The sequence below is a fragment of the Haliotis rufescens genome, unplaced genomic scaffold (assembly GCF_023055435.1).
Source record: "Haliotis rufescens isolate VD_foot unplaced genomic scaffold, xgHalRufe1.0.p SCAF_5, whole genome shotgun sequence".
In the NCBI taxonomy this organism is placed as follows: domain Eukaryota; kingdom Metazoa; phylum Mollusca; class Gastropoda; order Lepetellida; family Haliotidae; genus Haliotis; species Haliotis rufescens.
This window is the reverse complement of record NW_025964223.1, coordinates 35,583,814-35,597,227: the sequence shown is the minus strand read 5'-3', so window position 1 is coordinate 35,597,227 and position 13,414 is coordinate 35,583,814. Positions and strand designations below refer to the sequence as shown.

General features: G+C 40.3%; 1 protein-coding gene across 4 annotated transcripts in view; it reads right to left on the bottom strand.

The window, feature by feature from the left end:
• Positions 1-13,414, bottom strand: part of LOC124114718 (unconventional myosin-VI-like) — a 163,744-nt gene that overhangs the window by 60,061 nt on the left and 90,269 nt on the right. For all 4 annotated transcript variants that reach the window (XM_046475424.2, XM_046475426.2, XM_046475423.2 and 1 more), the window contains 5 exons: positions 8,420-8,611; positions 8,219-8,312; positions 6,266-6,396; positions 5,932-6,139; positions 5,412-5,502 (listed from right to left, as the gene is read on the bottom strand). In XM_046475424.2, coding sequence (XP_046331380.1) covers positions 5,412-5,502; positions 5,932-6,139; positions 6,266-6,396; positions 8,219-8,312; positions 8,420-8,611 — 716 coding nt within the window. The remainder of the gene's footprint in view (positions 1-5,411; positions 5,503-5,931; positions 6,140-6,265; positions 6,397-8,218; positions 8,313-8,419; positions 8,612-13,414) is intronic.

Below are 13,414 nucleotides of genomic sequence, written 5' to 3'. Positions count from 1 at the left end.
GTACTTGCGCTAGGCCGAGATGTGTATTCCATTCCACAGAGGAATGGCCATCCTCAAGTCAGATGAGTCAGAACAATGATGACGCACTCACTTAGATGGCGATCTGCTCTGGTGTGCAGTGCCTCCTCCTGGATAAGGATTCATGTGCCGATGTCCCTGTACGCGCTGGGGTACTAGCGCTGCCCAGCGATGTTTGCTGTACCAGATAGCACATTAGGCGTTTGTTATAACGTTTGGAAGCTGGAGAGTCTGTCCAAGATGTTGCCCGTCATTTCAACGTTAACATAACCACAATTTACTGTCTTCTGCATCAATACAATGCTACACAGACCACAGATGACCTTCCTCGGAGCGATCGTCCTAGGGTCACCACACCTAGACAAGATCAGCAGATTACCCGTCAACACCAGCGACTTCCGTTCCTAACTGCAAGTGAAAATGCTCGACAGACCATAGGAACACATAATCGACACATTAGCCGGGACACTGCGATCCGACGTCTCCGTTCCAACAACCTCAGATGTCACCGATCAGCACGTCGTCCTGTTCTCCAACCACAGCATCGACAAGCACGACTTCAGTGGGCACAGGGTCATCACAATTGGCGTCATCGTGAGTGGAGGCGTACCATCTTCTCTGATGAAAGTCGCTTTTGTGTCTCCCATGCAGACGGAAGAATCAGAATTTGGCGGCGTCAAGGTGATCGTTTTGCTGACAGAAACATTGTAGAAAGGGATCCATGGTGTGGACCTAGCGTCATGATATGGGCAGGGATTGGACTTAATGCAAGATTTGGACCCATGTGCTTTCTGAATGTTGGTCAAGGTCCGGGACACGGCGTCACTGCTCAGCAGTATATCGACCAAGTGATCAGACCCCACGTTGTTCCATTTTTTGCACAACATCAACAACACATTTTCCAGCAGGACAACACTCGTCCCCATGTTGCCAGAGTTACCATGGCCTTTCTGCAACAACACAACATCCGTGTTCTACCGTGGCCAGCCCTCAGCCCTGATCTGAACCCCATCGAACATTTGTGGGATGAGGTTCAAAGGCGTCTGCACAATGTGCGCCAAGTCCCTACAACTGCCGATGAACTACGCACAGCTGCTCTGGATGTGTGCAGGAGGATTCCTAGGGCCTTCACAAATTGTCTGATCCACTCAATGTACAGGAGATGTGTGGCAGTGATCAATGCTAATGGTGGTCACACCAGGTATTGACTGACATTTTGGGTATTGACTCGAAACTGTGTAAGCCCTTAACATTTGAAAAAAAACAATTATGTCATCTCCCTTTTCATCCATTAAACTGTCTTCAGTCAAATTTTTGTCAATCTTGCCCTATTAGTATTTCTTGTCTTTACTGTTGAAAATAAATAACATGTATACTGCATACTCGACTTTTGCTTGTGAGTATATTTCTATTCTATTCTATTTCTGTACTATTCTAATTCACTATTTTGTAACTTAGAGAGAGATATCCATTTATTACTTGCACATATGAACGCCAGAAGCCAAATGAAATATACTGTGTCTAGAGCATGCACATTTTACGCTCATCCAGCAAGAAGCATGTGCTGTATGCCAACTTTAACTCTTTCCGCGAAGCTGTTGTGTACCTATGAATCAACCACTGTGTCCAGGAACATGACACTTGTTCCCGGACGCTTTTACCCGGATGCTTCAGAACATGCCCCCTTCCATGATTGACCCCTGTCTATCATCTATTTGGATCAATACTTCATCAAGACAACCCAGTTGACAAACTACAAAAAAACCAACATTTTTACAACAATTACTATTCCATGAAAACAGCGGCACTATTTACAACCTTGAACAACTGGTTGTTGTTCAGTCTCGTTATTCGATATTCGATATATATTTGTAACTGGTCGAGTCAACCTCGACCCTCCAACTTTAACATCTACAATTCTAACATGGCAATCTGTGCCTGGGTGAGTCTTCAAAATCCTTCCCATTGGCCAAGTTCCTCTTGGATTATCTTGTGACACGACAATCACCACATCATCAACTTGGAAGTCTCTTGATGACATGATCCACTTTTTTCTGACATTCAACGTTGGAAACCACTCTCTCATCCATCTCCTCCAGATATGCCATATAAGTTCCTGGATCCTCCGCCAACGCTTCTGGGGAGAAAAGGAAGTGGAATCTAGTTCTGGAGTAAAGTCTCCACCAAGCTGCCCGTGTAGAATGCGGTTTGGTGTGTGTGGAAAATCATCCTGAGTGTGCGCACTCTGATATGTGAGTGGTCTTGAATTCAACAGAGCCTCAGCCCCAGTAAAAGCAGTAATCAGTTCTTCATCTTTGACATCACTTGAGCTGAGGACAGCATAAATAGCATGTTTAGCTTACTTGACCATCCTCCAAAGTGAGGAGCATTTAGAGGGTTAAATCTCCATACAATGCCTCTGTTTGCCAATTTTGATTTTGTGATGCCAGAATCTAATGGAGTCACCAGCCTTTTAAGTTCTTTCACAGCTCCAATGAAATTCATCCAATTTTTCGATATGATCTCCTAGGGCATTCCTCTTCTGTGTGCCATGCGGAAGAGAGCATTCAAGAATGAATTTTTGTGTCTAGTCCAAAAGCAATCTCTAAATGTACAGCGCATGCAGCTAGGCATGTGAACAGGCACAGATAATGCTTTTGACGGCTTTTACCTCGACCCTGTACCAGCGAAATCTACCCCAGCTTGAACAAATGCTCTCATTGAACAAACTACTCTCACCTTTGGAAGATTGTCCATGAGTTGATGCGCTGGCTTTGCTTTTTGCTTTTTCCACCAAGAACATGCATTTTTCCCATTCACGAATTTCCTCTCTCGAGGATATTATCCAGAACTTTGTAGACAATGAGGCTAATGTTGTATTTGTTCCCATGTGGTGACACATTTCATAATGATGTTTAACTATCAACTTGTAACCGGGCTTTTTCGGGGAAGATTAATAGGAAACCTTGCTTCCCAGGACAGGACTTCTGCAAACCTCAGTCTGCCATTTAATCTCATCACTTCTGTTTCATCCAGAAAAGGCTGTAAACCCTAAGAGTTTACTCTTATGTGGTATTCTGCTGTCCTGTTTCACTGCCAAATACTCTTTAGGAAATGCTTCCTTTTGATCTTCTGAAATTAGTTTTCTTTCAGCTCCTTCAATCTCATCTAGGTCCAGATCATTTTTCCTTCTCATATTCTTTGGTGTACGAGAGTTACTGAGAAACCTGTAGAATCTACACAGTCTTTTCCAGTCGGAAAACCTACATGGATCCAAACGCCATGTCTGATCAACATCTTGCACCATCATTGTCACTTTCATAGTTGATCCAGTTTTCATTTCCAGCCCAACTTTCTGGAAAGCATGCCTCTGCTTTGGCCATTGGTTTACATCAAGTTTTGAAAACTCAGGACCCTGTAGCCATGCTTTTGTACCAATGTTTCACAGTGGAAGACTAACCTCAGATTAACTAAACATGAACTTACCTTGCAATCAACTAAACGTGAAATCCCCTTGTAATCAACTAAACGTGTAATCCCCTTGTAATGTAATGAACAATGAAAATGTAATAAGATAAAATGAAATTGATTTGAAACTTAAAGTGAAGTTGCCGTTTGATTAGCGTGTGTTAACAATGTAAATGGTTAACTCTCTCAACTATTTCTATTCTATTCTATTTCTGTACCAATCTAATTCACTATTTCGTAACTTGGAGAGAGAAATCCATTTACTACTTGCACATATGAACGCCAGAAGCCAACTGAAATACACTGTGTCTAGAGCATGCACATTTTACGCTCATCAAGCAAGAAGCACGTGCTTGTATGCCAACTTTAACTCTTTCCGCGAAACTGTTGTGTACCTATGAATCAACCACTGTGTCAAGGAACATGACACTTGTTCCCGGACACTTCAGAACAATGCCGTAGAATTGAACAATAATCTATCAGCAAAAGTATGAGCTGAAAGTGTACACAACATTTGTATATACGCAACTCAATGTAACGCTATTTACATTTAGCGTTAGGCGAGCATATCTGCGTGCAAGCCAACCAACGTGGATGATAATCTTTGTGAGATTTTTTCACATTTTCGCATAAGTTATGCAAATAAAGAGTTTTTCATGAAGCGGGTCTGGAAGAAAGCCATAGAATTGAAATTAATCTATCGGCAAAAATATTTTTAACGAGTTGAAAATGTATACAATAATATATATATATACGCAACTCACTGTAACGCCAAAGCTAGTAGTATTTAAGAACACAAGAATATGTTATACATACATTGCTGAGAATTGTAAGCAATTTGACTACTTGGCAGGCAAACAATTGTAACACAATTCAAAATGGCGTCAAACAACAGATACGTCGCTGGATAAAAACCCCATAAAACTACACTACATGGTGAAAGTAATATGAAAAGAATACATCACCCATCACAGATCAATTTTAGAATTGTAGAGGAAAACTGAAGGTCTCAACTACTCCATAAGGAGGGCTCTGCTGGGACACGTCCTTGCTGTAGTGCCACAAGCAGTGATGTGAAGAAGGTGACCTTAGGTGTGATCACGGTCACAGGACAGCGGTGGTGGTCGGAAAAGTGGTACTTCAGAATAACTTTATATTTTCACCCAGGACCATCGCTGTTGCGCTGTTCTTGTTGTCATAAGGTATGCAATTAATGCATTTAGGAGTAATGCAGGATAAGTAAAAAATTGAAAAAATACTTTTTTTTAAAATCCCAAACTATCAAAAGACACCAGTTCACCACTAAACCTATCAATGTGCCAAGTTTGGTTAAGATATCTGTCATGGATTTTGAGTTCTGCTCCGGAAATGAAACCTGACGGATGGATGTATGGACAGATGGACCGCACCAATTCCTATGCCCCCCAGCCACTTTGTACCTCGACCTTCAAAGACAATTACTAAAAATCTGGTCATATCAATTACAAGTATTTCAAGAATATTCCAAAGGTCTAACTAACATATAACCCAAATATGTTAGAATTCAATGTAGTTACCCACTGTCAGTTCTACTTTTGCTCAAAGATTGCCGCCACTGGTAATCAAATCATATTGCCACTACATGCGTAAGAGTTAAAAAAAATCAGCAGGAAAAGGAATTTAATAAAAATGACTAAAAAAAACCATTCAAATTCACCTTAATTGTGACCTTGACAATCTTTGCTCCACTACTACTATAGGTATCTCATTTCTTCTGGCTATGACCTGACCCACTAATATATACAATGATATTGAATAAAAAACAAAATCTTGCCCTCAGGTCTTTTAATTTGAAATGTAGCTATGAGTGGACAATTAAATACCAGATCCTAGCAAGTCAACAGAAGGGAGGGGAGCAAGCAATCAGTGCACACATCACTCCTTACTTGGGTTTGAACTTGCGACACATGTTCCACATGCGAACTGTCTTCTGCACTCTCACCAGCATGTCACGGCGATAATTTATCTTGTTTTTCACTGAAACGAGTTATATAACGATAAAAATACTGAAAACTCGAGCAGGAGTAGTCAATGTTCTTCATTCTTATCTCTCATTACAACGTTTACTTTAAAATTAGGCTTCCTACATCATGCATCCAACTTTTCTTATACCCACATGAAAAATTATGCATGGAAGGGACCCACATGACAGTTTCTTTGCAAGTACTTTTTAACTACTAAGCGGAAATGTGTTCAAAAGGTGTACCTTTTTCAATGCCAAGATCATGATACTGTTTATAAAAAAACGAACGTTTGGACTATTGTTGCAAACCACAAATTAAGCAGGAGGATGAGACACCTTGTTAGCAATATTTACTTTTATGCAAGTTTTTTTCACTTTTGTAATTGGAAAAAAATATACTAAAACCATTCTACTGACTGACCACAGCGCAAACAAAGACTCACATTTAATGACTGACAGAGCACACCATTGTGCCTTTCTCCAGCGCGAACACAGCAACCACCTTTTCACCTTCTTCACCAACTCAGCTAAATTTTCTGGATCACTTTTCAAAATCTGATCAAACTCTGCAAATTTTCCTGGTCGGAAGAAGACCTTGGTCAAACCAAACTTGAAATCATTTTCATCCAGACCTAGAGCTCTGAAGAGTGACTGTGGATAATAAATAATAATCCGAGTATTACAATATTAGCGACATAAAACTACAGACATTTGCTTGTCTGTTTATTATACTGCATGATGGACTCAGACAGACATTAAAGTCACATTTCTTCTCACCTTGCAGAACAGCCGTGGATCTAGTCGAGATAGCTCTGGGGGCAGGTACCTCTTGTACATGTTGTACAGCTCCGAGAACTGGGTGCGGGATGGGTAGCCCTGCTGCATGAGGTCCAGCACCGAGATCATACCTGTAGAAACAACAGACTGAACAACAGGCTGAACAACATACTGTACAACCACCTGAACAACAGGCTGAACAATATACTGTACAACCACCCGAACAACAGGCTGAACAACATACTGTACAACCACCTGAACAACAGGCTGAACAACATACTGTACAACCACCACCTGAACAACAGGCTGAACAACATGCTGAACAACAGGCTGAACAACATACTGTACAACCACCACCTGAACAACAGGCTGAACAACCTACTGTACAACCACCCGAACAACAGGCTGAACAACATACTGTACAACCACCTAAACAACAGGCTGAATAACATACTTTACAACCACCACCTGAACAACAGGCTGAACAATATACTGTACAACCACCTGAACAACATACTGTACAACCACCTGAACAACAGGCTGAACAACATACTGTACAACCACCTGAACAACAGGCTGAACAACATACTGTACAACCACCTGAACAACAGGCTGAACAATATACTGTACAACCACCTGAACAACAGGCTGAACAACATACTGTACAACCACCTGAACAACAGGCTGAACAACATACTGTACAACCACCTGAACAACAGGCTGAACAACATACTGTACAACCACCTGAACAACAGGCTGAACAATATACTGTACAACCACCTGAACAACAGGCTGAACAACATACTGTACAACCACCCGAAGAACAGGCTGAACAACAGACTGAACAACAGGCTGAACAACATACTGTACAACCACCAGAACAACAGGCTGAACAATATACTGTACAACCACCACAACAGGCTGAACAACATACTGCACAACCACCACCTAAACAACAGGCTGAATAACCTACTGTACAAACACCACCTGAACAACAGGCTGAATAACCTACTGTACAAACACCACCTAAACAACAGGCTGAATAACATACTGTACAACCACCACCTGAACAACAGGCTGAACAACATACTGTACAACCACCAATTGAACAACAGGCTGAACAACATACTGTACAACCACCTGAACAACAGGCAGAACAACCACCTAAGTGAGTTTGATTTTAGGCCACTTTTAGCAATATTCCAGCAATATCATGGTGGGGGACACCAGAAATGGGCTTCACACATTGAACCCATGACACAACTGTACCACATACTGTACAACAGACACACCTGTACCACATACTGTACAACAGACACAACAGTACCGCATAGAGTACAACAGACACAACTGTACCACATACCGTACAACAGGCACAACTGTACCACATACTGTACAACAGACACAACTGTACCGCATAGAGTACAACAGACACAACAGTACCACATACCTTACAACAGACACAACTGTACCGCATACTGTACAACAGACACAACTGTACCGCATAGAGTACAACAGACACAACAGTACCACATACCGTACAACAGACACAACTGTACCGCATACTGTACAACAGACACAACTGTACCGCATAGAGTACAACAGACACAACAGTACCACATACCGTACAACAGACACAACTGTACCGCATACTGTACAACAGACACAACTGTACCACATACTGTACAACAGGCACACCTGTACCACATACTGTACAACAGACACAACTGTACCGCATAGAGTACAACAGACACAACTGTACCACATACTGTACAACAGGCACAACTGTACCACATGCTGTACAACAGACACAACTGAACCGCATACTGTACAACAGACACAACTGTACAACAAACTGTACAAGAAATTTAAGAACTGATATGAACTACAGAAAACATACATGACCTCATACAAACTGTTTCTCTAGGCAGTTGTATCTAAGGAAGGACATACCTGCACACTGAAGCTGGCTGAGGATCATACCCCCTTCAAACATGTGGTCCACCATCTTACTGTTAGGCTTGATACACCGGATAAAGTTGGTGCCCTTAAAAAAAGTACACAAATTTAACATTTCCACTGTTAATTTAGTATATACGTAATATGTGTATCTGACAGTCATTTACTACATAAGAAGCCTCATCACACACTTACTGTGCTTCGTAGCTTGTCCATCAAAACAGTCAGTTGTTTTCGGAACTTGGTTCCGACACTTATGAAGCCAAGTTTTCCAGAAGTAACCTCCATGCCCTCAAACAACTTTCTAAGCAGGGTATTCTTACTTTCTTGGACCAGAAACTGTAAGGATGCATGCAGAGCATCGTTGTTTTTCTCAATAAACTGAACCTGCCAAAGTAAATAAACACCTCATATAAGAGTATGACAAATACAAACACATGCATATCATACAGTAGTGAACTCCCATTTGTAAACAGGTTTTGAATGAGATGTATATGCGGCCATTCGGTCAAAAAATACAAAGTTGAATTAAAGGACAAAAGTAAGCAATAATAGTCAAATGTTATGTATAAAGTATTAACTGTTACCAAAAAAGGGTTGACATCATATATGTATAATGTAAAATGTATAATGTATAATGTACACATTGTGTATATATACATGTTGCGTTTGTGCATTGGCATCGGGGAAAGGGACTTTTTGCTTGGTGCAACATGAGGGTGTTCTGATGCCAAGTTATGTTTCAGACACACATTTTCATGACATCTGAAAAGTGAACGTTGTGAGAGAATTGCGCACGGTGTCTACCTCATTTATGGCAAGCTATTTTTCTTTTCGAATGTTCAACGTTATACAAATGCATACAAATCCATTTGATATATATTTTTGTCGTTCAGATTTTAGGCAGCATCTTGTTCGCTCAGTTTCAAAAAAGAGCTGCTAAATAAAACAAAATTTTGTACAGTACTCTCATCGGTTTATGATAATAAGTGGCAAAATTTGCTGTTTTTAACTCAAAACAAAATCTCAGACTCTCTCAGTGTCTCTTTTTCAAATTGGTTTAATATTTAATTTGCAGTTGCTTTAACACCACACCATCCACGGGAAAGTGAACATTTTACATCTCTGCATAATTTCATAGTGCCACAAACAACATCAAATGTAGTACATGGCAGGAAGTTTTATTACATACAAATATTTACATACAAACATTTGGCATAACGTGGGGGCTACCTCGGTTGCCTATTGAGACCCTGGGGTCGAGGTGACCCGGGTTGACACCCTGGGGTCGTGGTGACCCGGGTAAGATGACTGAATGTCCTGTGGTCTTAGGGACCCGGACTGTGTAGCTGTGGGAGGGATATGTCAGTCCCGGACGATCCCTAGAGATAAGCTGGTCCTGGTCGTGCTGACCAGACAGTGCCGAAATAGGGTAATGTTCTTTGGTGGTAGCCTTCCATGCTCTGCGTATGGAGTGGCTTATATGACACCGAGGCAGCCCCAGAAGATAGAGATATATATATATGTAAGCTAAGGGGTGGCTGGAAGGTAACACCGTTGAGTGGCTTGCAACAATGGAGAAAGTAACCTCGTGCGGGGCTGATGGGTTAATAAACGTAAACACTGTGACGTCATGTCCGTCTTACTGGGCATGCGCAGACTGTTTGGAAGTGTATTGTGGGAAGGAATTACTGTAACATGATCCAGACGGAATGAAAACACATTCAGTTTTAAGAAATCGTGTTGAATATAACAGTAATGAGGTGATTGACCTGTAATTGGTAGATTAAATATGAACGAGTAAGTACTGTTGTTGTTGCACAAACTAAAATATCAAATTACCATGTTGACACAGCTCCTAGCAAGCCCAATTCTCGCACAACATTCACTTTTTAGATGTAATAAAATTGATGTTATACATTATTTACAGACCAACGTCATTGCTGGAGTTTTGCTGAGTGCGGCGTTGACAACAAATAATCAAAAACGAACAACATTGTGCACCTCAGCATGCACTTATCATATACACAGCGGAACAAGCCGATTAAATTCGGAATGTTTTACAAATTGCAGCGCCATCTGGCGTTCTTTATTGTCAATGTCCTATAGGAGTTCTGTAATTCATGCACACCGACGTTCTTTCGTACACATTGTTCTTTCTTTTCATAACATTTGACTATCAATATTGCGTACTTTTGACCTTTATTTCAACTTTGTATATTTTAGCTGGCGTCTGTTTCATATTTGACCTTTATTAACATTTTATACTTTATTCATACTTTTGTCCTCTATTTTACCGAATGGCCGCCTATGGACATGGTTCCTTTGGAAAACAAAGAAAAAATATCACACTAAGACACTGTTGCTCAAAAGGTACATTCAAAATGAACTGCGTCTTTCATGTCGTGAACCGTTAGCCATAAAAGTAAAGGGAAATGTGTCTGACTGTGTAATGCGGTCTGTTTCATGAGAGAGGACAGTATGATCCCAATGTGACATCCTTGAAACTATATCCCCAACGTCTTCCCACATTCCTTAGAAGGGGAAGTTTATCAGACTGACTTTACTGGGTTATCCTGAAAGGAGGACACTTCAGATGAAGAACTAGTCATGGATGAATGTATAGCTGTCAACTTCTCCGGAAATTGCAGACAGGATCGACATCTGGAGCCTGGATGTCCCACGGAGCTATGATTCAGGTCTTCATTTCATGATTACTATATACTGTCTCCCTTGTAACACATCCAATCCCCAAAGTATCTCACTATGTAGCATCTGCTGTATTTGATCCATGCCAACAGCTGCCACATCCCCCGTAAAGGCCAACCTCCCGAGAGTCATCTTCACTTGCACAGTTCCTGGAAAACTGCATGATGTACACTAAACTACGATTAAAACTGACTCAAAGGGGCCATTAATTTTAGTTTGTTATAAACGTAGTTCGTTAGAAGCATTCTGACTAAATTATACTGCAAAAAACAGTTTGCTCTATCTGTCAGTTCCTTATTTGCATGTTCATTATAAAAGTAGTTTACTGTATCTGCAAAAACGAGAGAACCATGTGATGGAAATGCCCTTGATCCAGTAGCTGAAGCCTGTGTAGTACTGTTTTAGGCGGAGAGCCAAACAGAATCTGAGCTGGAGCCAGCAAACTCCGCCAATAGCGTACCGGGTCCAGGGTAAAACATGGGTCCAGGGTAAAACATGGGTCCAAGATCATAAGCTGGCCAAGAGTTGAGCTAGACGTCACAACATCGGCTTTAAGAGTGTAGACTGGATAGAACAGGGTCCTTGGAGAACTGTCAGAACTGCACAAGGTCTAGGGTTAGCTGTCGCCAGCAGGAAGTAAGTCGGGAGTCCAGAGTCAAGAGTCCAGAGTGGGGGGAAAAACATCAGGTCTGTACCAGACCTCAGCATTATAATTGGCACAAGGAATGATACTAGAATTACTTGTTACATCAGCACCCATGTCTTTCCTTCTCTGTTTATTTGTTCCTTCATGAGGTCAGACATCACAACAATGATTTAAGCCACCACATCATCCATCAACTGAGGGATTGTCAAATAAAATGGCTGTGACTCAGACAAATTCTGCGTCTAATGTTACAAAATTTTGCTGTACATTCTGTGGTAAAACCATTTCCTCCTAAAAATTTAATACAAACTCATTTCTTTTTCTTTGAAAGTTTTAATCCCTTGCATTTAGACATTTCAGATTTGGTTTAATACCGTATGTCAAGGGTGAGGGAGCTGTGGAGGGAGTTTCCTGTGGACAGTTATCATTGGATAAGACTTAAACAGGATAAGACTTACAGTGTCAATGTTCTTGTTTATGGCTAGATGAAAACATAGTTTAAGTAGTCATTATACCAAAATAAATTTTGAAAGTGAGAATTATTTGTTTCAAGTTATGTTTTATTATAGTATTCATATTTTGTATGTATGAATCACATGTTACATGTTTGGGCATCATTCAAGTGAAAAATAATGACAATTAGTGTATTGACTGACAAAAAAAATAGTCCAATTCCACAATGTTTCTGCATTTCTGCGATAAGTTGTATTTTCTACAAATCTAACAGCTATCAAGGAACAACAGACTTTGTCAGTGGCTGAAAGACGTGCCCATCCACTGGGGAAGGATCTCTACTTACGGGTAATAATATACAAGACAAAAAGTGAGCAAGGCTCACTCATAACCCCAACTCCAACATATTTTTAAGTTCAACACATGAAAAAAGGAATATTTTCTCAGAACATCCACTTATCGAACTCAAAACTTTGCACTGCACCCAATTGGAAGAGAATCCATGAAGTAGTTTTCAAGTTATAGGTTGCACAAATGTTGAAGTAAAAAAAGTTCACAACATCAAAAAACATCCTCTTTTTTCAGAGAATACACATATCAAAGTTAAAGTTTGCACTTCACCCCTTCTATTACTAAGGAAACTGTTCCCTAAATTTAGAAATAAGAATCCATGAAATAGTTTTCAAGTTACGGGTCACTAAAATGTTTCAGTAAACAAATCCTTAGTAAAAAAATTACAAATAGCTCATATAGTTACTTTTTTTTACGAAAATCCATATATTGAAATCAAACTTCGCACTGCACCTCTCCTATAGGAATAAAAAGTGTTCCCCACTTTTGGAGAGAATCTATGCAGTAGTTTTCAAGTCATAGGTCACATAAAAAATATCCTTGGAAGGACGGAGGGACAAATGGAATATAACTTTCTACCCCCACCCTTTAGGTCAGGGGTATAAAAAATACCACCAAGGCACTGTTACTGACCAGGTACAATCAAAGTGAGCTAAATGCTTAGCCTTCCAAAAAGAATAGCGTGTCTGCTAATCTGGCTTTGTAATGTGGTCTGTATGATTCAAGGATATAACTGTGTTATACATTAACAGTGCTAAATTGAATCTACAGGCACCATGCTATAAGCTCTCTTAAACCTGAACTCTTCAGAGGAATAACTTAAACAGATTACACATTAAATGTAAACAATTGCAGGGACATCAATGTATGTCTTCTATGGATCTTTTCTTTGCTTCTTATCTGATAAGTCTATAATGTTAATTGATGGGAACCTTATTAGGAACCTTTCACATTTTCATCTCAACAGTTTGCTATAATTGTGTATTCACATATTTTTTTTACCTTATGCATGGACTTTCACGACTGCATCT